Source organism: Sardina pilchardus, chromosome 17, assembly GCF_963854185.1.
Source record: "Sardina pilchardus chromosome 17, fSarPil1.1, whole genome shotgun sequence".
Lineage (NCBI taxonomy): Eukaryota > Metazoa > Chordata > Actinopteri > Clupeiformes > Clupeidae > Sardina > Sardina pilchardus.
This window is the reverse complement of record NC_085010.1, coordinates 17,173,780-17,199,590: the sequence shown is the minus strand read 5'-3', so window position 1 is coordinate 17,199,590 and position 25,811 is coordinate 17,173,780. Positions and strand designations below refer to the sequence as shown.

General features: G+C 44.1%; 2 protein-coding genes across 3 annotated transcripts; one reads left to right on the top strand and one right to left on the bottom strand.

Annotated features, from left to right (window-relative positions):
• Positions 1-635: 635 nt before the first annotated feature.
• LOC134062087 (protein SON) lies at positions 636-15,194 on the top strand. Of its 2 annotated transcripts, XM_062517965.1 has the most exons (13): positions 636-762; positions 2,027-2,145; positions 2,259-2,448; positions 2,569-4,337; positions 4,503-5,176; positions 6,168-6,302; positions 6,981-7,253; positions 7,560-7,670; positions 8,155-8,271; positions 11,770-11,917; positions 12,735-12,800; positions 13,093-13,208; positions 14,429-15,194. In XM_062517965.1, exons 1-13 carry the CDS (start codon positions 680-682, stop codon positions 14,585-14,587), a joined length of 3,960 nt encoding a protein of 1,319 aa, XP_062373949.1. In that variant the 5' UTR covers positions 636-679; the 3' UTR covers positions 14,588-15,194. The 2 variants fall into 2 exon arrangements, 1 of the variants encoding a protein (XP_062373949.1); XR_009935409.1 differs by lacking the exons at positions 12,735-12,800; positions 13,093-13,208; positions 14,429-15,194 and adding an exon at positions 10,342-10,430 and having other exon boundaries at positions 11,770-11,908.
• A 430-nt stretch (positions 15,195-15,624) lies between these two features.
• On the bottom strand, positions 15,625-24,073 carry LOC134062086 (uncharacterized). The gene is made up of 6 exons (XM_062517964.1): positions 24,045-24,073; positions 21,610-21,933; positions 20,404-20,742; positions 19,863-19,961; positions 17,032-17,079; positions 15,625-16,706 (listed from the first exon to the last, which is right to left on the bottom strand). Exons 2-6 carry the CDS (start codon positions 21,851-21,853, stop codon positions 16,591-16,593), a joined length of 846 nt encoding a protein of 281 aa, XP_062373948.1. The 5' UTR covers positions 21,854-21,933; positions 24,045-24,073; the 3' UTR covers positions 15,625-16,590.
• Between the last annotated feature and the right edge of the window lie 1,738 nt (positions 24,074-25,811).

Here is a 25,811-nt window from a genome sequence, read left to right as displayed (position 1 = left end):
TAAAATCAACATGCGATAGCTCAGTAGTAGCCTGACCAGCCAGACCCAGTAGTCAATGTGCTACCATGTTTACTTGGCTACATTGTATACCTATACGTTGTCATGTTTGGACCTGATGTATACAATGAGTTTGACTCTAACAGTAGCCTACTAATTTACCTATGGTAGGCCTACAATTGGCACTTGTAGCCTACACTAAATGCTCATACATTTACATACCTTCTTCACATACATTTTCAAGTGCTACTCCACATACTACTTTAATCCTATGAAAATGACTGAAAAACACATCTTTCTTTCTCTTGTTAAATTTAAAATCTTCCCAATGAATAATACGTCTCATCATAATAGCCTAATGGACAGATATTGCTAACCTAGGCCTACCAGAAAATGTGATTTTCAGGCTGTATAGAAATCTTGGTATGGAAAAGATTTGAACAAAATCTGCAGCAACAACATTATCTGATTTGACACGGAATGGTCCAGTAGAGATTGGAAAGTAGTTACATGTTCCCTTTGTATCCAGATGTGGTATCTGGAGCAACATATTTACATTTTCAAGGAAGGTAGTTGACCACAAGTCTTGTTTGCTGACCACCTATGATGTCACTTTAAATTTCAAAAGCCATCGCCGCTGTGAATTGTGGGAACATGAGGGGACGTTCGACCTGGAGTTGTAATGGCGACGAATATCGAGCAAATTTTTCGGGATTTTGTAATGAATAAAATAAAAGAAATAGAGGATGAAGGTCAAGATAACAGGTAACCTGGATAGCAAGATGCAGAAGCAAAGCAAGCACTATGAACAGCTTGCCTTGTCATATTAACGTTTTCAGATTGTTGGTTGCTAGTGTTCATAGCTAGCTAGCTATTGATGGCAGGCTAACGTTAAAGTGTCTAACGTTAGGTATTTTCGCTAACCCGAACTAGCATTCTGGCCGCCGTACGTGGCAGATCTAAATTTTCGATAAATAATACTGTGCTTTACTTGTCAACAACTATATTTTCTCCGCAAGCTGATTCGGTTGAACTGAAAGGGGTTTGAATGAAACAGAAGTCATCATCTACCACTAACGTCATTTGTATGGACAGTGATCCGCTAACGTAACTAGCAACCCTGACAACCTGCTAAAGAAGCACATGAGCGCTAGCAAGCAAGCTAATGGAAAACGTTAACGTTAGTTAGGCTAATCGAGAGGCATCCGTTTAATAACATCTTGCGTCTGTCCACGGGTCGCCATTTGTAGAGCCTACTGCCGTCCATTCAAAATATGTTCTACAGTGCAATGCAATACATTATGATTTGTCTTAAACAAAGGCTATATAACCATATGATTGTACAGATACAGTGCACCTGAATCTGGGCACATTAGACGATAGGCAAATGATGATGCGCTGACATTGCTCATATTGTAGTTAAGGTGCGAATTGAATTAACGTGAAATGTCGGTCAGATTAACGGCAGGCTCTCACACACACATACACATACTGTACACACAAGACACACATTTAGTCCTGTGCGATTATGCGTAAACACAATAAAGTAAACACTGTTGTGGCCTCAGCAGGTAACCGTATTTTCCAGCTTCCTGTAACAATGATTCAATGTTTGCAAATGAATGGAGAAGATTTGGTAAACACGAATAACATTATTGCTAACGTAAATATGGAGGCTAGATAGAGATAGCATGTCTGAATGATAACTTATTGTAAGCAAGGTACTCATTACAGCCATAACAGCGCTTATTCCTGAGGTGTGAAATAATATCGTGTAAATCCACATACATGAGCATATTTAGCAGATACATTGCGACTCAATACCATAGGAGCTTCAATTATATTGGTTAGTTGGTACCCATTTCATTTAAGTTACTGTGAAATAAACGTAATGAAATTATTTATTCCTAGTAGCCTGACGTCTAACTGTGATGAGAAGTAAAAAAGAGAGAGGGGGGAAAAAAACATCTTGACCTATGACCTGTTATATATCTCATTTAACTAACTTATTAACTGGTTACTCATGCAGTGTAACAGGTGAAGAGCATTCCAAAGTGGGAGAGAATCTCTCCAGCTGTCCTGTAGGCACAGAGGACACCAGCAGTATACCCCGTGCCTGTCCTGCAGAAGCTGCTAGCACACAGACAGGTGAGTCATTCAGATTTGCATTTAAAAACGGCATTTCCCTTTTCCCGAAGTCTCTTAATGACGTGCGTTCTTGTTAGAATTGACGGCAAATGGCCAATTTGTCAAACTCGCAGGCACTGACAAAACCCCAGGCTCCATAGAAGCCGATAAGGACCCCGCCAGCCGAGAGGCAAGCAGCACCCCACGCAAGAAAAGTAAGAAGCACAAGCGACACAAGAGCAAGAAGAAGAAGAAGAAACGGAAGGAGGAGAAGGAAAGCAGTTCAGACTCGCCATCAGAGTCAGATGGAGAGACACAGGCCAAGTAAGAGTTTTCTGGGTTTTTTTGCGGGGGGTATATTGCTGGCATATATTGGGTAAGGTTTGTGTTTCCCCCATTCCCCCATATTTACTGTTTGTCTGTCTTTCTTTTTTAACCCTGAAGCACGAAGAAGAAAAAGAAGAAAAAAAAGAAACGACGGAAAGAAGGAGAGAAAAAGTCCCGATCGCACTCGCCCACAGAGAGCACATCAGCATCAGGGACTGAGTCTGAATCGGAAAACAAAGCCTCTGTGGCCACCTCTAAGAACGTTTCAGAGAGGTCTGGAGGCCAGGAAAAGGGAAGACCTCAAGATCTACCTGATATCATTCCAAAAGTTGATAATGCTGCTTCAAAGGTCACAGAAAACACAACTGGAGATTTGAAAGAAAAATCCAAAGACAAAAAGCAGTCCAAGAAAAGCCGCAGTAGGTCTCCAAGAACAAAATCCTCTCGAAAAGAAAGCTCAAGAAGGTCCCGATCGGCATCGAGAAGGAAATCCCGATCTAGATCTAGAAGTAAAAATGGTCACAAATCAGGAAGGCACAGGTCTAGGTCCCCATCTGTTAGAAGGTCACAACGCAAGTCCAGGTCCCGATCTCCTAAACGTGGGAGACGCTCAAGGTCAGCCTCTCGGCATGGCAGAAAATCAAGGTCCAGGTCACCCTCTTCACGACGTAACAGACGTTCCAAGTCACGATCACGCCGCAGGTCTCAATCAGCAAGGCGGAACAGACGGACTCGATCAAGGTCTGTTGTCATACTACGAAGTGAAAGGTCGCGAAACCACAGGAGTCAACGGTCACGGTCCAAGTCCAAGTCATTGCATTCTCCACGGCATTCAAGATCCAGGTCTTCAGACAGGACTTCCAGGTCACGTTCTCCTCATGCCACTAGGCATTCTAAATCCAGATCAGGGTCTCAATCTGCTGACAAAGAGCAGGCCCATATGCCACCATCAGACTCCACAGAGAACAAAAGTGATAATGAAACACTTGCGAAGACAACAGACCAGGATGTGTGTCTGCCTACAAACACCACTGAAACACCTGCCACCTGCAGTACTGAGAAAGACAGCATAGGTGCCATCGATAATGCTGTATCTAAAGGGTCTTGGAAACCGGTGCCCTTCGTTCCTGTCGGCTCAACACCTGTAACGGAAGATTCAAACAGCACTAAGGACCCAGCACAGGAACTAACAACTGCCCAGGTGCCTTCAAATGAGCCGAGCTCAAATGTGAAGCTTGTCTCTGAAGAGGCCTCCTCTCTTCTCATAGACTCTTGTGTGCCTCAAGGTGATGTTGCCACTAAAATGTCGGAGAACCCATCTGAGAAAAACAGTTGTGCCTCTGCATCCCCTACAAAGGAGAAAGGCTCAGCGTCACAGTCACCTTCAGGGAGAGTTTCGAAATCCTCGAGTCATCAGAGGCGTTCAGCATCCAGTTCACCTGAAGGAAAACGCTCCAGATCAACGTCAAAGAAACGAAAGTCCAAGTCAAAATCTCCAGGGAAAAGCAAGAAATCAAGGTCACCCTCACGCAGCAGAAAGAAGAAATCGAAAACTCCCCCGCGAAGGAAGAAGTCCCGGTCTAAATCCAGAACGCGATCGAAACGCTCCAAATCCAGGTCACCCAAGAGGAAAAGGTCAAAATCTCGTTCTCCAGGACGCCGCAGGCGCTCCAGATCTCGCTCCTCTGGCCGGAACAGGAGGTCACGGTCACGCTCAGGTTCCAGGCGAAGAAGGGGGGGTGGATTCGGTACGCAACGGTTTAGTGGACGTGACCGGTGGAAGCGTGAGCCAAGCCACTCGCCTGTGCTCATTCTGCGCAAGAAACGGTCATCGTCACAAACAAGGAGGAGTGCCAGTAAGACACCACCACGTCTCACTGAACTGGGTAAGCCCGCTTCTTTTTCCCGTTCGATGTGACCAAATGCCTGGTTGACAACAACTGACAATATTCACAGATTTTCAGACATTTTCTAGATACAGTCTTGGGATTCACTCCTCGTAATTATCAGATTTTTTTTGATGTGCTGTCTCTTTCTCTCCTCTAATTCAGATAAAGACCAGCTGCTTGAGATCGCCAAGGCCAACGCTGCTGCTATGTGTGCCAAAGCTGGCATGCCCATTCCCGAGAGCCTGCGACCCAAAGCCCTCCAGTTGCCCCTACCAACCCCAAACCAATCAAATATCTCTTTACCACTACCCTTACCTAATATGCCAGGGATGGGTATGCCATCAATGCCAGGCATGGGTGGCATGGGTTGCATGCAGGGCATGGGTGGTATGCAGGGCATGGGTGGCATGGGTGGTATGGGTGGCATGCAAGGTATGGGTGGTATGCAAGGTATGGGTGGTATGGGAGGTATGGGTGGTATGGGTGGTATGGGAGGTATGGGTGGTATGCAAGGTATGGGTGGCATGCAAGGTATGGGTGGCATGCAATGTATGGGCGGTATGGGAGGGATGCCAGGCATGGGGGGGGTGTCAGGTATCCCAGGTATGGGTTTGCCAGCTGCTATGAACGCTGCTATGGCTAGCACAATTGCTGCCACCATGACTGCAGCCATGTCGAGTATGGGGGCCCTGGCAGGTATGCAGCCTTTCCCACCCCTTCCCACCATTACCAACAAGCCTCCACCTGCACCCACTCCGAACTTGACCAATATTGAGGAGGCTAAAAAGAAGGTCACTAAACAAGTGAACAGCATCAGCATCAAGGAGTTCACAGAGGTAAGGAAAAGACAGATACAGTAGGCCATGTGTCTCTAGTGTTGGAGTCTGTTGGACTCACGTTTACCAAAACCATAGTTGTTAACCTGTTAGCCTGTCTGGTAATGGGAAATTGCATTGCAAACAAAGTTGCTAACTTAGTTAAAGTTGCTAACTTAGTAAGTATGGTTTTGGGAAATGCACCTAGAATACTAATGTAGCACTGCAGAATACTATTGCAAAAGTATGAGGTGGTTTGAGAGAACTAGAACTACATAACAAGTATCTAATCAGTAGAGGTCCAGCTCTAGGAGGTAAAAGTCCTACCGTGTATTGACCTTTCATACAACTGTATTTTTGACCGGAAATATGTAATGGTTGTGGCAATCATCCTCACCAGCAGGTTATGTCAGCAGTTAATATCCTCTATACTATTCATCACATTCTAGTTAATAGCTCAGTCTGATGTTTATGGACAAATTCCTAGTGGAAAAATGTGTAAAACAGTTTTCCTTCCAAGAGTCTCGTAATGTCTGCAAATGTAATATTTGGCAAATCCGTTAGCTAGCGAAATTGTGTAGACTGATCCATTTTCTCTTGCCCGGGTTTGGTTTTTCTGATGTATTGATGCTTGACAGGAACTCTGCTTCTACTACCATTACATATTTCCGGTTATTGTGTGAAAGGTCAATTGGTTCTACTTGCACATAACACAGGTGATTTTACTAATTAGCTCATCCACCTAGCTTAAGAGGTGTGCCAGTTAAGGCTGTTTTATGCTTCTGCGTCGAATCGACGGTGTACCCCCGCAGACCTCTCTGCGTTGCCGCATCATGAAACATTACATTTCACCCAAAAGCCATGTATGTGGCAGGACTTTTACTTTCTGAAACCAGACTTTTATACCCGTACAAATCAAGTGTCTGGAACTGCCTATCACAATCGGTGTTCACATTAGTCTTGCCACATTTCAGTCCGATTTATTTAGGTTTTTTTTTTTTTTTTTGAACAGAAATGCAAGAAGATATCGGAGAGCAAAGAGGAGATGGCTGTTGCTAAGCCCCATGTGTCGGACGACGAGGACGAAGGGAAGATGTTTGCTGGAGGAGCCCTGAAGGAGAACAAGGGCATCTCCTTCAGCCTCAATGTAAGAGCTCTGACACAAACACACACACACACACACACACACACACTCTCTCTCACACACAAACACACACACAACTTCAATCACCCAAACATCACATCACATATGGCCTGTGTATACCAGGTCCCTAAAATCGTAATATCACTAGAGTCTGGAGCCATATTGGCCTCTGAGCAGTTGAAGTGAGATGTGTTTAATTCGGCAAATGGTTGAAGTATGCTGTATCGATTTGTCCACATTTGAAGGAAGAGTGCATATTTAATTGTATGATGAAGCCATTCAGCCCCAGTCTAAACATATATGTGGTGTTATTTTCAGCTACTGTTCTGTAGTTTTTGTTTCAGTCATTTTGTATATGTTTTATCTATGAATGACTTGGGCTGCTTTGGGCATAAACAGCAGCACTACATGGCTGTCAATGCATGCTGCTCTTCTGAAAAGTGTGTCGCTTCAACCATTTGTCCTGTTGAATGCATCTCTTGTTTTTTCCTTTGATTTTTACAGTAACCCCCTTCCCCCTCCACCCCCCACCCCCCATACCCACTACCACCCCCCCCCCCCCCCCCCCCCTTCCCCATCCCCCATCCCCCTTCCCCCTTCCCTTCTCCTTCCTGTTACGCCTCCACTCCTCCACCCACTACACACAACTTCCCCCCCCCCCTCCCCCACACCCTTCTTCAGAACACCACCGTGAAGCCGCGCACAGACGCTGCCTACGCCAAGGAGTTCCCGGTGTCGTCCGGCTCGCAGCACCGCAAGAAGGAGAGCGAGGGGGCGTACGGCGAGTGGGTGCCCGTGGAGAAGAGGGAGAAGAGCGACAAGGCCTCCGCCAACGCCACCGCCGCCAACGCCGCCGCCTCAGCCTCGACCGCCGGCGGAGGGTCGGCCGCCGCAGCCCCGGAGGTGCCGGTGAAGAAAGAGAGCGACAGCGTGTTTCCGGAGGCGCCCTCACAGGTGAGGGTCACTTTGGTTTCGTCTGGCACGCAGTTGCGAAAGTGCGCGTCCTGTGTCTGAAATCAGTGTGGAAAAGTTTAGAAGTGGATCGTGTCAATGTCCCAGAAGTAGTTGGACTTTTAAGTCAAAACTTGTTTTTTACATTTTACATGTATGTTCTGTCTTGCACATTACTGCTGATGTTAGGACCCTAACATCATCTCAATGGTTTATCCTCTGAAACAATAGTATTTAATAAATAAATAAATAAAAATGTTATTCTGACCAATATTTTGTTTTCCCGTGATACATTGGTGTACTTCACAGCCAGTGGACATCACAGTAGCTGTGAGCGAACGTGCCGTGGCTCAGAAGCGTCTTGCAGAAAACCCCTTCGACGTGAGCGCCATATGCATGCTATCCCGAGCACAGGAACAGGTAGAGTACTTCCAGACAAATGCCCTTGCATGTGATCATATGCTCATAAATGCCTAACTTAATTGGGTTTAGAAACATGTTCCATGAAATTAAGCTTCTGTTCATAGGCAAACACTAAGTCTGTCTTTTGGCGTAAGTTATGACCAAGGTTGAACCAAGGATATTCATCACACCATGCTATTTTGTTTAAAACGTGGTAATTGAGAAAGCAATCACACCAATGGACAAACGGTGAAATGACACTGTTTTTTAAGTACTAGTGCAGAGCCCGTAGATGTGCCATTTTTTGTTCGTATAACATGAAATTTGGCACTGCACACACTCGTGCCGTTAGAATGACATCCACCAAATTTGAGAGCAGTCGGATGAGTGGTTCGAGAGTTATGCGTGGAACAGACACACCGACAGACGTTACTTGCATTTATAGATAGATAAAGATATTTACCTATGCTCTTCCTTCCTGTTCTGTCCTACCTGTGTGCAGGTGGATGCGTGGGCCCAGTCGAACACCATCCCGGGTCTCTTCACGGGCTCCACGGGTGCGCAGGTGCTCTCCTCAGACGAGCTGTCCAACAGTGGCCCGCAGGCTTGGATCAAGAAGGTAAAGCCCAAACCGGGGACTCCTCTTCTGAATCGGACACCAGGGACATTGTTGCTCGTCTCAGTTCTGCCCTATGTCCCCAGTGAAGTGTACATGTTTGTTTGTGTGTGTGTGTGTGTGTGTACGTGTGAAGTCTGGATGTGCGTGTGTTTCTTCAACTACTATGGGTCCAAGTCACACACTTTCATTTTCAAGTCAATATTCCAGTATTCAATTACCATAGAAACAAGTACAGTGGCATATAAAGATATACACGGGCAGGCCCATCGCTTTGTCACAAATATTTCGGTGAACATTCTACAAAAAAAAAGAGAGAGAGAGAGAGAGAGAGAGAGAAAGAAACGTTGCTGTTTAGTGTCACTCCCCCCACATGACCCTCCCAGAATCTCTCACCCTCTGTGTGCTCGAACCTTTCCCTGTCACATGCAAGCTCCTCTCAAGTGACAGAGCGATAGGAATTGCATCACTGTTGCCGAGGAGACCCAGTGTGTACGTACAAAGCGGCTCGCACTGTTTGCTGATGTCGTCAGGTTTGGCGTCAGCAGCGAGGGGGTTATTTGATAGAATAAGAGAGAGTGGCGACGGAGGAAGGATTAAAAAAAAAAAAAAACATGAAAGCTATGTTTGTTTTACCTCCCTTTCCCCTGGTACAAGCAGCCAACAATTTAAACTAGCTAATCAGTGATGGATAGGGCTAAGGCTTGTTCTTCTGCTTTTGATACATTGTTGAGCATCACACAGAAATTGTGATAAAACCCTAGCGAAGTCTTGAGGTTTTCCTTTGTTCAATTATAACATCCATCCATACATCTGTTAAAACTGAAATGATACAGAAAACAACTACCATAACAACCATGACAATTTTTTGCTCCATAACTTCTAAGATTGCACTGATTGTAGCGCGGTTGTGTCTTGATTCAAATTGTTTCATTTATGGTCAATTGTAAAAGCAAAAAAAGGGTGCACAAAAAAAAAGACCCTCTGTTTGTCTTTTTCGTTTTTGACATTGAATTTAACGACATTGACGACACAAAGCAGAAGAAAAAAAACTCTAATTTATGTTGCCAGGTATTCTTAAACCGTTAGTTTATTCTTGCACCCACTTAAGTTTTATTCATTTATTTATTATTATTATTTTGTTGTGTAGATTTATTGTTAACCGGACACTGACTCGCCGTGTAACTTAAATCCAGCTAATACTCAGAAGTGGTAATCTCAAACCTCTAATATAGGCTCGGAATCCTTCTGTGCGGTGGTTAAAGTCATGCCGTCCTCTCGAACAACAGTAGGACATTCCCACACCTCAGAGGGGACATGCTTTCGCCTGCCTACCCGCCCTACTGTGCTGTCACCCTTTTCTAAAAAAGACATCCCATATTTACCTCGTCGTCATAGCCGATCTTCCTTTAACCCTACCTCCTCCTGAGTCCTCCTCTATGTTAGCCGCTCGGTATTATTTATACGCCACGCGGGTACATCTGGGTGCTATATGCTGAGCTTGCGCAGTGGGTGGGGTGTCGGTGGTCAGAGATTTTTGAGATGGCCACACGGTAATAAATCAGGCCTGTCTTTATTTGGCCTGGATCACACACACACACACACACACACACACACACGCCAGTTGCTGCCGGCAGTGTTGAGACTTGATGAAGAATGTGCTGGCGTGTGTCCAGCCAGGTCCTCTACACTCTAGTGACCTCCACACACCTCCACTCCGAACCCTGCAGGAGTTCGGTTACAGCGGCCCCGCCATCACAAAGAGATTCGGCAATAAACCGACTAGTGTGTGTGTGTGTGTGTGTGTGTGTGTGTGTGTGTGTGTGTGTACAAGTGTACAAGGTTCCCAAGATAGCTGGCGAGTGGGGTGAGGGTCTGTGTGTCTCAACCAGGGGAAGGGAAGCACAAATGGACGGATGAGTGGAGGGAGATTGATGAATGGCTAAGTGGATGACTGACCGTCTGGGCAAGCGGATGGATGGGGAGGGGATCGGGGGGAGGATTGGGCAGGGGGGTGTGGGTTCACAGTCTGCCCTGTGAACTCTCACCCCTCTGTATGGACACTTGTTGCAGGCTCAGTCCTTGTAGCTGCCTTGTTGCCATGGTGTCTGTCAGGCCCCCTTCTAGTCCCGTCTGAGGCCGTGCCACTGAGCGGGGCCTAGGTACGTACTCCACCCTGCACCCTTATTCTCTACCTGTGTGTGTGTGTGTGTGTGTGTGTGAGAGAGAGAGAGAGAGAAAGTTAGAGATGGTTTGAAAAGAGTAAAATGTAAGTATACCTGTGTGTGTGTGTGCGTATGTGTTTTCACACGTTTATTGTATGTGCTTGTGTGTAGGACTGGGACGGTAACCGCATTATCACAATACCGCAGTCAGGTGACTCCTGTTAGTCTGAGCTCATGTGGTCATCACCGGCAAAAAAAAATTAAAGAAAAAAATGTAAACATTGGCCTGCACATGAGTGCACGCAGTGTGTAAGGTTGGAATGTGTTTTGCGAGGGATCATCTTATGACATGGATTCAAGGTTTTCTAAACAAACCCAACCTGTCACGTGTTGGGGAGCACAGTGTTCCCCAATGAAAATTGTTATGTAAGGACACACATTCCTTCCATATGCAATTTCACCAATAGATTTATGTGCGGTGTGCTGTTCAAGATGCTCTATTAGCCTAAATGTAAAATGATAAGCATATTCCTTATTGTGTTCAATGGATATGTTATAAATATAGTCTACCTCTCATCTTGCCTTCTTGGAGAATTCCAGAGTTTTTTCTCATAGATCTCAGTTTGTCAAGGTCACTGAGTACTGTTGATACAAAAAGAAACTAAACAAATTGGTGCTACTGCGTCTCAGTTAGCAAGGCAGCTACAGTGCTACGCTCTGGGGAAAAGCCTATGTATCTGTGCAAAAGTCTGTCGTTCGTTCGGGTTGGGGGGCTTAAAAGTGTTATCGCAGGAATTTGTTGCTTTTCAACAGCAGTAAGAAAAATCCATACCGTCCCAGTCCTACTTGTGTGCTTATGTATGCAGGTGTGCGCGTGTGTGTGTGTGTGTGTGTGTGTGTACAGTTTTCCCAGCCCTGTTTCGAGGCCTGTGTATCTGTGCTTGTAGTGTCACACTGACCTTCTGTGTTGGTAAACATTTTAAAGAAGACCTCTCATCCAACCCCAAAAACTGACTTTAATTTGAGCACACCTATAGCCATAGTCACAGACAGTTGACAGAATTTTTACTGAAGACCTCAGTAAAATCTCAGTAAACTCTGTATATCAAGTCATGAATTTTTCAGGCTCTCAGTTTTTTTGTGGGAACTCCCACATCGTTTCTCATTTGAATTGAATTGTCTTCTGACGGATCAAATGTGACCCAGATGATGTTTTTGAGCTGGCCATCACCGTCTCCAGACATTCATGACTCTTCCTTTTGGTCTGTGTGCCCCTCTCTTTCCCTCTTCTTCGTCCTCCTCCTCCTCTTCCTCTTCCTCTCTCCTGCCGTATCAGGATCAGTTCCTGCGGGCGGCGCCCGTCTCAGGCGGCATGGGCGAGCTGCTGATGCGCAAGATGGGCTGGCGCTTGGGCGAGGGCCTGGGCAAGCACCGCGAGGGCACCACGGAACCCATCATCATTGACTTCAAAATCGACCGCCGAGGTTTGTGGACGTTATGGAAAACGTAATGAAGCGCTCCGCCTCAAAGTCTGAGGTCCTATTTGTAAACACGGGGCAAGTCCATGGACCCCTACTTAACAGAAGTCCCTGAAGCAAATGGCTCTTAAAGCAACACTAAAGAGTTTTTCGTACCTTAAAATAATGTTTCCAAAATCGTTTCAGCGGTTCATCAACTCGTAACAGGGTGAACAGCACTTCTGCATTCACTTCGCTGCCCTTTATCGGCTATAACCACACTATGTAACTTTACCAGATCGGGTAGCGTACCTGCCATGAGACATAAGAAACTACAAATTTGACTTGCTTCAATGTCGCAATACATCATTCTTTCATAAAATCATGCAACATACTCTACATGGTCTGTTGACAACGTTATTTGCTGGATAAACAAATAGCAATAACGTTGATTTAGTGTTTCTGGATGAGCCGGTTACCGTAATGTCCCAACTATTAGCTGCGGCTTATTCATAGATTATGCAAAATTTATTCTGGTTAACACACGGGGGCATTTAGTACGGTATTAATATGGTTTTGTTTCTTTTAACTTGTATAAAACACTGTCCTGCGGCTCATACGCAAAGTGGCTAATACACAGGAAATGACTGTATTTAGGAAGTGTGTGTTCAGCCAGTTGTTGGTGCTGGGTTACTGTCTTGTGAAGTAAGAGGAGTACTGAATCATGGTGGGAGTCAGCCTTTTCCTCATAGGTCTAATGGAAATGCAGCGAGTCAGCACTTTTTAAGTGTCATGTCACGACAAACTAGAGGAAGCGTTGTTAAGGTATTGTCTTGATTGACAGGTTTGGTGGCGGAGGGGGAGAAGACCCAGAAGTCTGGAGGGCTGATTGTGATGAAGGACCTAATGGGTGAGTCTCTCTCACACAAACACACTATACACACTTGCTTTTACACATTTAAAATCTAGCATGGCTTCAAGCCTACTTCCAACAAGCAACCAATGCCATAAGCTATGGTCCCAATGCTATTGCCTTGCCATTATTTTTGTTTTTGAGTAAATAAGTTGCATTAATTTTGATTGTTTGGGTTTTATGGTGTATGTCATGCCCTGGCCCTTATGTGGCTCAGTACAGATCCAAAACTAGTCCTCTCAGCCTGAGAGGACCGATCAGTAACCAGCACTATTTTGGACCTCTTTAGGGAAGCATCCCGTGTCTGCGCTGATTGAGCTGTGCAACAAGAAGAAGTGGATCCCCCCAGATTTTGTCTTGGTGCAACACAGCGGCCCGGACCATCGCAAGAACTTCCTCTTTAAGGTTTGCACGGCTCGATTTCTGACATGACCTCACCTTTAATGTAATATTATATAGCTCACAGGAATCGTCATCTATTGTAATAGAACCCACTTTTTGTTCAGTCCACACTTAACAAAGTGCTCACGCCCCATATGGTGCACACTCCTGGCCCTGTAGATGGGGGGGGGGGAAACAAAGGCTTTGGGGGCAGAGTGATAAATTGGTTTAGCCCGTTTCAGATCCTGTGTTTCAGGTGCACAGTTGGGGGATGAGTTGATCTGATTGGCTGTTGAGTTCAGATCCAATCTTGCACCAGGATCGAGGATTGCTCCTTTACATTTTCTATATTGGGTTTAAATCGGCTAAAGTGGGCGAGCTTTTCATCTGACTTTGCAAATAACCCCCACCGTCAGCATGACCCGTGTCACGTCTCAATAATGCAAGTGAGACGAGGGGTCTCGTTTCAGCTTGTTCCCCCACACACGGTGACGTGAATAGTACTAGACACAGCTCCCTGACATGTTAACTAGACAGGGCTGCCATGCAGGAGTGTTATGGGGAGGTCAGAAGACCGTAGGGGCCTCCATACATCCGGCCTAGAGGTAGTGCACCAGTCTATGCTGCTGGAACAGTATGTTTGCGACATTATGTTACATTCTGCCATATTGTAGTTACCCAAAACGAATGTGCCCATCCAACCTAAATTTAGTACGAGTGGTCATCAAAAGATACATGTCTATACACAAAGTGTAAATCTAAGTGCCTTTTTTCACTGTTATATATAACTATTACAAGGCATCAACAACCAACTAGATAAGCAATAAGAAAAACAATTTTGTTTATACATTGTTAAATAGATAGATAAATAAATATGAAGGGATGCTTAAATTGGGAGAACAAGGGAGAACATTTTGCCAATTCAGTTTGCCAAACATGAGAAAATGTCCACTTTACTATTTGTTCTTTAATGCTACACAATTATTTACCATTTTTATTTATGCCCGATTGCAGCAAATGCAGGCAAAGAATGACGTGGTGATGATCCCAGACTAACTGACAGACAAACTGCACCAAAGACCCTCATGGGGGAGGGGGAGGGGGAGATGATGAAGCATTTATTGTGCATGTAAATATTTGTGGGCAGTGTGTTCGTGTGGCTCAGTCATGACCGTGACGCACTCTGTTGACATGTTGGCGTGTTCTCTCTCTTGCGTGTGTCCGTCTCGTCTGTCGGCGCGCAGGTGGTGGTGAACGGGAGCGAGTACCAGCCGCAGACGCCCAGCCCCAACAAGAAGCACGCCAAGGCCATGGCCGCCACCGTGGCCCTGCAAGCCATGGGCGAGGTCTCTGGCGACAGCGTCCCCACCGGCCCCGTGTTTACCGCTGCCTCGACAACCTGAACTCTCAAACACACACACACACACATGACATGCACACAGACCGTAGAATATTCACTCAGCAGCTACTACACACACACACACACACACACACAGCACATATACTACACAGTATGCAGAGGTATACGTGGTGTAAAGACCGAACTCTCCCACTCACCTGTACAGCCCACCTTTCCCTACAACACACTCAGACGCGTATGCTCTCACCTGGCTGTGAGACACACACACACACACGCACACACACACATCCTGTTGAGGGCAGAGCGAGTTTGATGACCATGCTTACTTAGATCAGCACCTCTTTGGGTTGCATTTCAGAAAACAAGATAGCAATGCATTCAGCATTTTTCACAGAAAAAAAAAAACAAGTGAGTACATGTTTCCCCCTATACCACCAAGAGATTTCCTCCTTTTTTGTGCCCCTTCACCCCAACCCCTTATTTTTAAAATGCCTCGTCCTTGTTTTAAGAAAATTGTAATTTAGATGCACATAGACATTTCTTTGAAGAGGCCTCAGACCTTGTGTGGATAATGGCAGAACTCTGTACGTTTTTATTAATTTGTTCTTTGTCTGAAGAACTGCATTAAAGATCGGATTTTGTCTGTTGAAGTGAAGTTGCCTTTTTTGCTGACCCCAGAGCACACAGTGTTCACTGATGATGATGACGAAGCACACCGTCTATTGAGAAGTCTCACGTCGTTCTCACGGCTACCGTCCTTCATCCACATAGGCATTCACCCTCTCCTTTTTTCAGCAGCCGTGATTAACACTTCTTATTCACAAGGGCTCGTGTTCAGCAGATGAAAGGCGGCATGATGCTTAACAAACACTCATCAGAAGAGTGATACTAAGGCATGCGCACACATATATACATACATGCATGCATACGTATTCACGTACACACAGGCCCAGGATCATATGTCGGTAGAGTCTATAGGGGAGATGCCAGGTATGCATCTCTGGCCTTGCTGTGTTCTTGCAGCAGGTTTTGTGTGAGAATCAATCAGACACACTCAGTCTTCCACATGTGATCCAACTCACGGTTAACCATTTTAATGTACACTTTGCAAAGTACAAAGCACAAAAGAGATCATTCTCCAACAAACAAAACAAACAAACAAAAAAAAAAAACCAACGTTTACGTAGGTTGCATTGTCCATTTCGTAACCATTGCCCCTATCCCACCCAGCAGCACATTCAGAGGAGCCTAGGTATTTTTAGTTTGACTAGCATTACTCTCTCAATATCTGTTTCCCTACATGATGAGGCCACACGAAAATAAGCCTGATGGATTTTACATAAGGCACTGAGGCAGCGTTGGAACGAAAGACTATACCTCAGCGGTGCAATGCAAACTACAGTTTTAAGGATGGCACAAACCAAGTCTTGTGTATCGTTACACATCAACTATTTCTATATAAGCATGAAACGGGTAATGAAGAGGCCAATGAGGTAGCAAGTCGGACAAAACGAAACACTGCCATTAAATCCAGCATGCTACTTGGCCAAGGCTTCCTGTTCAGACATTTAATGGTCCAGATGAAAACAGTTCACTTTTGATGATCTATTTCAGGGTTACTTGTTACGCTGCAGCACCTATTGCTATAAAACTGAGAAGGAATGAGAACACTCTTCCCATCCCTTCACACAGGGCCTGTAATCGCATAGCATCACATTGGAGTAATCCAGCAACACATTAGCAGGGTAGCTCATGATGACTCAGGTTCACGTGAAGACCAGAATATTCTGGTCCCAGAAACCACTACCGAATGCTTAAGAATGACAGGTCCTGGCAACTTTAAAGTCAGCAGAACTAAGTCCCAGAATTGTTTTTTTCTTTTAAAAAAGGGTCTAAGAGGATGGAAAGATTGTTTTTCTTGTCTACCACTGGATGAAACAGTGACATCTTTCCTGAGCACACATAATAAAGAAATAATTCTTAGTTTGTGAATGTATTTTGTTTAAAAAAAAAACGCAGATCGCCTCTGTTGTAAAATATGTTGTGTTAAATCTTTCCCATAGCCACCAGTGGTCCCATAACGAGAGCCGTGACGATCAGAACCCCAGAGATGATTCCAATCCGAACCCACGGCAGTGGGAGTCCCGTCTCCTCGTCTTCCCCTTGGAGAAAGTGAAAGACAATAATGTAGCCTATACCTTAATACAACGTTGTCAGGACATAATCTATAGGGATGTGGAAACTTAATAGGTAAAGACAAACAGGATCTGGCACGTAGAACAAAATTGATTTGATTAATCGACACATTCAGATATCTAGGAGCAATTGCTATGTCACTAGTTTGGAGTTTAACACAGTTTTAAACTCCAACTCCCAACTCCAACTCCAACTCTCATGTGTAGCTGTAAAGTCAGTGTAGGTTTGTGGCGTTACGCTTATGTGGAGGTGTCTGGTTCAGTGCATTGACCTCAGTGGGGTGTCTCTTACCCGGGCTGGTTTCTGGAGCTGATGTGCCCTGCATTTCTGGCAAGATTTCTGTCACAATAAAATGAACAGATTTATGCACTTGTCATCTACCGATAGCCAAACATAGACCAAACAAAAGCTGTATTTTGATTACTGTCCCATCCCACCCTGTCCAATGTGAATGTTCTAAGACAGTGTGAACACAAACAGAAGTGCCCTTGAGGAGGGTTAGGCAGCATTCAGACTTACACATCCCTATAAATATATATGAGTAGGGCATTTAGCAGTAGACATTTAAGGCTGTGTTTATTAGCTGTGTTATGGAGTAGTCCTTGCGTTATTGACCTAGATATATTTTAAAACACAGACGCTCACAGTCGCTTACTCATTAGGCTAGTCACCTGGCCCAAAGGACTCAAACCTTATTCAGCATTAGCATAACAGTGCAATGGACATGTACACGTCGAGGAAGGCGCAGTGCATTGAAACGTCAGTCGATTGGTCCTGGACTGCGAGCACCGAAAAAAGGCTTGAGCGCAAGTGACACCCTTCTTACAAGTATACATTTAAATATATTAAAGACACTTTTGTCCAAAGCAACTCACATGTCAATTGCATTACAAGGGTCATTCTCCCCGGAGCAACTGTGGAGCAATCATCACCCAAACTTTCCCACTGAGCAAGCAACGTCTATGGACGTCCAAAAAACAGTGGTCTGTCCAGGCTGTGATCTGGGCGTCTATTTTACAGTCAAAATGAGTTGATAAATGACACCGGGACAATAGGCTAGTCCAGCCTGACCCGGTTCAGGACGTCTATAGACAACCAACATTAGTTGCAAATAATCGTTCTGCGAGGTCATAATCTGGACGTCTATTTGACAGCCAGAATCAGTTAATAAATGACATTGGGACAATAGTCCAGCCTGACCCCACGTCTATAGACAGCCAAAATTAGTTGCAAATAGACGTTCTGCCATTCTGGCTACTCTGAGGATGTCTTCTGGATGTCTAATTAAGTCTTTCAGACGTCTTCAAGCGACGCCTATATGAACAACACCTCCACATTCAACGTCCAGGAAATACGTCTTAAAAACTTTCATTCTGGCTATTCTGAAGACGTCTTCTGGAGTTCGGCGACCACGTCTTCTGGACATATTTTGGACCAGTTTTTGCTCAGTGGGTTACTTCAAGGCATCTATATAAGAGTGGCATGACACTGTCGTAAACACAACACTGTCATGATGAACCCTAACTCTAACCCTACCTTGTCATGACAACATGACGAACACCGAATAACACTTGATGACAGAAGTGTCATACGCTATCATAAACGTTTACGACTTGTTTATAATGTGTAGCCTATGACATGTTCATGACGGTGTCATCACTGTTATGTAGGGGAGAGAGGGGTAAGATGAGCCGAGGGGTAAGGTGAGCCATAGGCCTACCCTTTTTCTAGGATACAGTAAACAAATTTAATTCTATGACAGCATCAGTAGAGAAGGGAAGCACATGGAAAATTTGTTTTTTTGCTCTCTGAGTGAATTCCATGTTTGTCCAGAAGTAAGATGATTTAGAGAAAACAAGAATAAAACAACATTTAGACACATTATATCTGAGATGGTGCCTTTATAAGCTATTATATGAGGGCTAATCAAAATGACAAATCTTAGCCTAACTTGTCATGAGAAGCATTTTTTCCCGAAATGGTGCTATGGGGTAAGATGAGCCATAAGAGGTGGGGCAAGTTGAGCCACAAAAAGCCTGATATCAGGCCTATATTTTAACATCAGGCTTTTAAATTGCAGTTGAGTTTATTTTTGATAAGGATTACAATATGATATTTTAACATAAGAATAATGTACAATGTTATATTTTAACATATGAGAACAAGATAATGTGGTCCATGCATCCACTCTATATCCCTTTTAAACTTTAAATGGATTTTAAGATAAGTTTAAAGGCTGAATTGGTTGACATAGCTTTTACAGGTCATATTTTGTGTTATGAACAATGAAAGACTTAATAAAACAATCTTTTACATGAGTTTTTGCTTTGGCTTATTTTACCCCACACATTGGCTCATCTTACCCCGTGCATGGGGTAAGTTGAGCCACTTGACCACTTTTTTTCAAAAGGGCATATCACTGGGTCTATTAGAATGTTTTCAATGTTTTTTTTAGTCAAATAGTAGCAGGACACTTTGAAGTTTGATATGAAGATTGCAAAAAAAGACGTCATTGACATGACGCTGTGATGAAAAATGTAAAAAGTGGCTCGTCTTACCCCTCTCTCCCCTAGATACCTTCAAGTAAAGTGTAACCTAAACTTTACATTCAAGGTGACACAATGTAGGAATAACCCATTTCATCAATTTCCAGCATAGCCTCATTTAGTGCTATGGGGATCCCAATTTGTCTAAAACCCATCAGAAAGGATCATGCTTCAGATGAGTTTGAAGTTGTTAAAAGTTAAAATAACTACATTGTGTTACTTTATGGTTCGAAATATGGGGCTGAGCATAATTATTAACAGCATTCTGCATTTCACCAATCTTAAAGCAGTCCATTTGATATGTATAAAGGCAATGGTATAACATACCACATTATCTTGATGGTCTCAAATGGGTATCTGTGGCAAGTTGCTTATTATGAAACAAAAAGGAATTGTATGAAATTCCTCTGGACATCCATCCATTAGTGTCCAACACACCAGATTCAGTTCTCTCATATTATTAACATCAGCTTATGTACAGATCAAACAAGGCAATTTGTTCAAACACTACAGGGCAGTGGGCATGTTTCATTATTGCAAAGTCGCAAACCGGTTCCTCTCTGAGTGACTCTTTACCTTCCTGTTCCTGGACGGCCATGGTGGGATAGGAGCTCGGGCTGGGGCTGCTGTTGTCGCTGATGACAAAAGGTTCTATCACAGTTGGGAATATATCTTCTGTAGGGAGGGTGTCACAAGCAAATCACATAACAGCATGAAACATGATAACAAATAGTCCAAAAGTGCACTCTGAATCATACAGTCATTTTTAAAATTAAAAAAATGTTCATGGGTTCTACCAGAAAGGAACACACATCAGCATCATAGAAACAAATACAATGAATGTAATTTCATAAGGTGTGGTCTTTCACAAACTAATATAGCATGAAAGCAGTAGCACAAGGTAGATGCAGTAGCAGCATAGTTGCTGAGAAAGATGACGCAGATGATCATTTTTACCCGATCACAAATGGGGGTCAGCATGTATTTTGGTTACGCACGTTCCTACAGTATAATGCTCAGGGTAGGCTTAGCCTAACAGTTGATAAGTGTCGGACAGGCTGATATACTGATAGTTCATTGATGATTAATTGAGAGGGCTATTTAAGTGTCTCCTTACCCCCTACTGTAAGTTTGACCATCGATGGCATCCCAGGTACCTCTAAAACAAAGTTGTTGTCACGGTACAAACATTCATATATCCCACTGTCTTCAAGCGTCAGGTTCTCAATGAACAAGGTCAGTTCACCATATTCCTGGATCAGGTCCTGGTTCATATACACCTTGCTTGGGGGGTTCGGGTCCTTCCCTCCAATCAGACTGTAGAACTCCTTACCATCTTTATTCCAGTGGACGGACACTTTTTCCAAAGTTCTTGATTTTGAAATCTTACCCCAGCAGGGCAATTCGGCAGTGTCGCTCACAGAGTGATAAAATGAGTCCTTGTTATCATAAGGATCTGCATTGTAGGAACATTGAAAGGAGTGGGCATAGTGGGTAAGATATGAAGGAAGAGAAAGGGACACAGAAAGGAGCAGAAATAAACAGCTCAAACAACCAAACAAAGTTAATTATAAGCATTCTGAGTAAATCAATAAATACAGTCCATTTACTAGATTTTCATCTGTTTTCAAATTCAAAGGTTATTATTGTGTGAGTGTGCGCGCACGCCTCCTGTGCATTGATGATAGTGTTGCACAAACCTGGGAGTCATTATTCACAGATAATCCATCTTTGCTTTGGGATAGTTGCTCTACCCTCCATGTCAAAATATTCCAAAAATGCTTGTTTACTTTAGTTTAGTTTAGTTTAGTTCAGTTTAGCCCAGTGATGGTTTGCACCAGAGGTCATACTGTATGTATAATCACATTACAGTAGTTTCCTGTGTATAAGCCGCATTGTGTATTAGCCGCAGGACAGTGTTTAATGCAAGTTAAAAGAAACAAAGAAACATACTAATACCATATTAACTGTCCTTGTGTATTAACCTCAAAACTGAAGAAATTTTGCAAAATCAATGTATAATCCACAGCCAATAGTTGGGAAATTCAAAACGATAAATGATGATATTGTAAAAGGCTGTATTCCATTTAATCATACTGTAATGATCATTTCATTGAACTTCACATTTTAGACGCCTAATACTACATTATGACTGTCACACACAAGAACCCAAAGGAACCAAGAGAACACCTAGGTGATGCTTTAGCTACCCAACTGGATCCATAGATTTTAGATTGGCAGTAACACCAGAAAGCCTTCCCTTTGACATGCGGCTTTGAATGAAACGAACTACTGAAGAGCAGGCCTTCTTGTCCGTACTCACCCGAGACTGTGACGATGACCGTGCTAAGGCTCCTCCTGCCATCCAACAAGCACTCGTAGATGTCCGCGTCGCTCAACACTGCTGGACTGAGCATGAACGAGAGCTTCCCATCTTCCCATTTGGCCGAGGCCCTGTGCTTGAAAAGCGGCCCATAGTGCAAACTCCCATCGTACCGCACCACGTCCTTGCCCATGGCCTCCCAGCTGATGTTCAATGGTTGTTGTGCTGCGAGGTCAGTGTGCATCTTGAGGTCACAGGTCAGTGTGAGGTTATCAAAAAAGTCTACGGTCACCTGTTGCACATCTGCTCCGCTTATATGATCATCTGCTGAAGTTAGGTAAGGAGGAGAGAAGCGATGGGAGTGGGAGAGAGAAAACAAATAAACAAACATTTACTGTTATTTCCCAACTATTAGCTGTGGCTTATACATTGATTTCGCACAATTTCTTCAGCTATGAGGTTAACATACGAGGGCAGTTAATGCATTAATATGTTTTTTGTTTCTTTTAACCAGAGTTGGAAAACTCCAGCTTCAGTGAGTAAAAGTCCGACCTGTATAGACCTCTGAAGTTCGCCTACAAAAAAGCTACCATCTTTGCCCATATATGGAGTTACGGTATCTGACGATTTTTCCTATGGGAAATTAACATGGGGATTTTGAATAATCACACCTGTTAAACTCTCGCGGGGATGACAAAATCGGAAATTCAGGTGTTTTCCTGAACACACTTTTGTCCTCTGCCTTCGAGAGTAATATGTGATCTCCAGTACGCGAAGGCGCCAGACTTTGATTTTCGCTACCCCAGAGCTAACTTGCAATGCAACTTGCCATTAAGTTAGTTAGCCAGTTAGCTCTGGGGTAGCAAAAATCAAAGTGTGCCGACTTCACGTACCGGAGATCAGAGAATGCACAAGAAGGCAGAGGACAAAAGTGTGTTCAGGAAAACGTCTTTATTTAAGACTATATCGTCCCCGCGTGAGTTTAACAGGTGCGATAATTCAAAATCCCCATGTTATTTTCCCATAGGAAAAATCGCCAGATACCGAATCTCAAAGATGGCAGCTTTTTTGTAGGCGAACTTCAGAGGTCTATGGGTGCATGTACAGGTCAGAAAGAGAGAGTTGCGACACTCTTTGATGTTGCCGCCACGATCAAAAGTTCCACAAAAACCTGTGCTGAATGGCTGAATCTCAGGAGGGTGGGATGTACTTCCGATGCTGGAAGGTGTAATCAATTAACTCATTGACTACTGACCAAGAGATTGGCTGTAAACAGTTCCAAAAGCCCCATAACGAGGAAATAGCCTGGAAAAAGCGCTGCCATTTTTTCCCATGGAGGTCTATGGGAGTGTCGCCACTCTGTTTTATCTACCGCTCTGGTACAGGTGATCTCATCAACTAGCTGCTCTACCCAGCTGAAGAGTTGTGCTAATTAGAATCAGCTGGTTTAAATGAATGGTTGGCACAGATATGTGGCAGGATTTTTACTCACTGAAGCTTGAGTTTTCCACCTCTGCTTTTAACTTGCATAAAACACTGTCCTGCGGCTTATACACCGGAAATTACTGTAAGGATAGAGTTTTTCGGGTCATGGACTAGTCCTGCTTACAGTACTTGTCATGCTTCCACAAATCCACCTGTGTTGCTTTTCATAGTTTTTCCCTTTACAAAAACATAGGCCAATAGGCTATCATCATACTGAGCTCAATCTTTTAAGATTGAACAATAGTCTGGGGAGTCTGCGCTGTATTTCTACAGTACAAGAGGCATGATCAAATGGCACATTTCAAATGACTCTGTACATTTGGATGGTCCTTCAACCAATCAGACCAACGATCTGGGTGCACCTGGTGGATAAGCCAGTTTGTGACAGGAATAGGAAGCAGGAGAGATACATTTGTGCAGGTTTCCAGCCTGAGCTGCAGGGCAAACTCCAATCGCCAGCAGATCAGACTGGGGCTGTGTCTGACACATCAGTACACACGCTGGGCAGTGTGCATTTTCCGGAAGTTACATCAGAATTGACTGTCCGAAAGTCAAGCGCTCTCACTAGTTGGGAACTTCGTTTGGCGTGATTTCCAAGCGTGCATCGATGCATCTTTTTTGGCCTCAGATATCCCATAATCCATTGCGCAGCACAGGTCAAGCTCCACACGTCATGCAAATCGTCAACACACCCCCCTCCCCGAGTCAGGTGACGCCAACTAGTTAGTGCTGTCCAAATGTAGGTAGGAACGCACACTGAGGAGCAAGCTAACTAAGACGCTACTGGAAAGAAGGTACTATCCAGCGTGCACGCTTGACTTCTGGACACAGCCTGGGTTTACCCAGTCTAATAGGCCTACTAAATCATCAGGAATGTGCATTACCCATCACATCAAGGCAGCCGTGTAGCCTCTACTAGTCTAGACCAACTCTATGCTCCAACCTCTTACCAGCTGAGACTCTATTGAGATATGACAGTATGACAGTCAGAGCCAAGCAAAGGACCTTCATCCTGCTGCAACCCGGGATCCCCCTGAAAAACAAAAGGACAAACTACATGTAACAATGGAATTTTACGTCACATGGGTAGGGTTGCCGGGTGCATGTGTGTCATTTAGCTGGGCAATACATGGCACCAGGGTGCACTATGGGAAAAGGGCAAGCTGGCAGAGGCCGTGTATGGGCAAAGTTCTGCTGGGAGACCTTGGGTCCTGCCATTTCTGTGGATGTTGCTTTGACATATACCACATATACCTAAGCTTTGTTATAGACCATGTGCACTAATTGTATTCCTTGATGACAGTGGACATAAAGTGCCCTGTCACAAGGCAAACCTGGCTTCGAAATGGTTTGAGGAACACAGTGAGTTCAAGTTATTGCTATTCCCAAGATCTTAATCCAATCGAGCATCTACAGAATGCACTGGACATACAAGTTTGATCCTTGCAACTATCTGCTGCTAGTGTCTTGGTGCCAGATACCACAGCACACCTTCAGAGGTTTAGGTTGGAGTCAAGGGGTTCAGGCTGTAACATGATAACAAAAGGGGGACCTACACAATAGGCAGGGGCAGGTGGTCATAATGTTCAGGTGATCAATGTACATTTGAATGACTACTAATTTCATGGCCAGCACATTTTTTGTCATGTTCAATCATCTCCTCACGACCTGGTAGCTGCCCATTCGGTGAGCACTGTGAAAAAAAAAAATAGCCCATGCAGGCTCCAAAAACTGGAATCAAATGTGGGGGCGGCCTGTCCCCCTAACAAAGGGTTGATGATGTATTTCGTTTGGTCTTTGGTTAAAATATATAATGGACATTTGGACAAAGCGTCTGCTAATAATTTTAAATAAACATAGACAAACTCGACTTTCTGTGTAATCGTTGACCTAGCTGACCTTGTATGGTTAGTGAACAATATCACGATAACTGCAAAAAGGATTATTCATCGTAGAAAATGTACAAAAGGCAAGAAATAAAAATGATCTGAGAGCAGCGTGCCCGTGTAAAAGTTGTACTGGGTCCAAATAATTTAGGCTACTACGCTTCCTAAAATGTTACAGTGGTGTCAGCCATGGGCTAGTGCCAGCGGAATAGCTCGACTAGAACGTCTGACTGTACGTCTGTCATTACTGTACGTTGAGGGGCGAGGCGGCGGAACAATGTCAGGTGATCAGTAACTCAATCCTGCTGCAGAATCCTCTGGCTCACCAACCGCGCAGCTGTCCGCGATGCGCACGGGACGACTCCGGGATACCCGACAGATGGACCCTCTCGTCCACACTACACCTCGCCGAAGTGTTAACTGTTTTCCATGTCAAACCAATATCCATACAAACCGAAAGCAGAAAAAAATATCCCCAGCAATATGTGTGGTGAGGCTAATTTTAGAGTGCGTTATATTTCTTCGTAAACGAAAAGGACCCATTTTAAATTGTAGGCTATTCAATCAATTAAATCCAAAACGAAAATTACACTAGCCTATTAATTTGGTCATAAAATGCATATTATTTAGAAACGTTTAAAAATCGCAATGTGCTCTACAGTATATCCTTAAACGTAAACAGCTCAGTATTATGTTTCATGTGTTGCTCTCCACAAAATCAGCTAAATTAACAAAACGCACAGGCAATGAAACGGAGAACTCACAAAAAGTTTACAACAAACAAGTAGGCCAATGTTACACTAAAATCAGCACGTCAATCATAATAAAAAA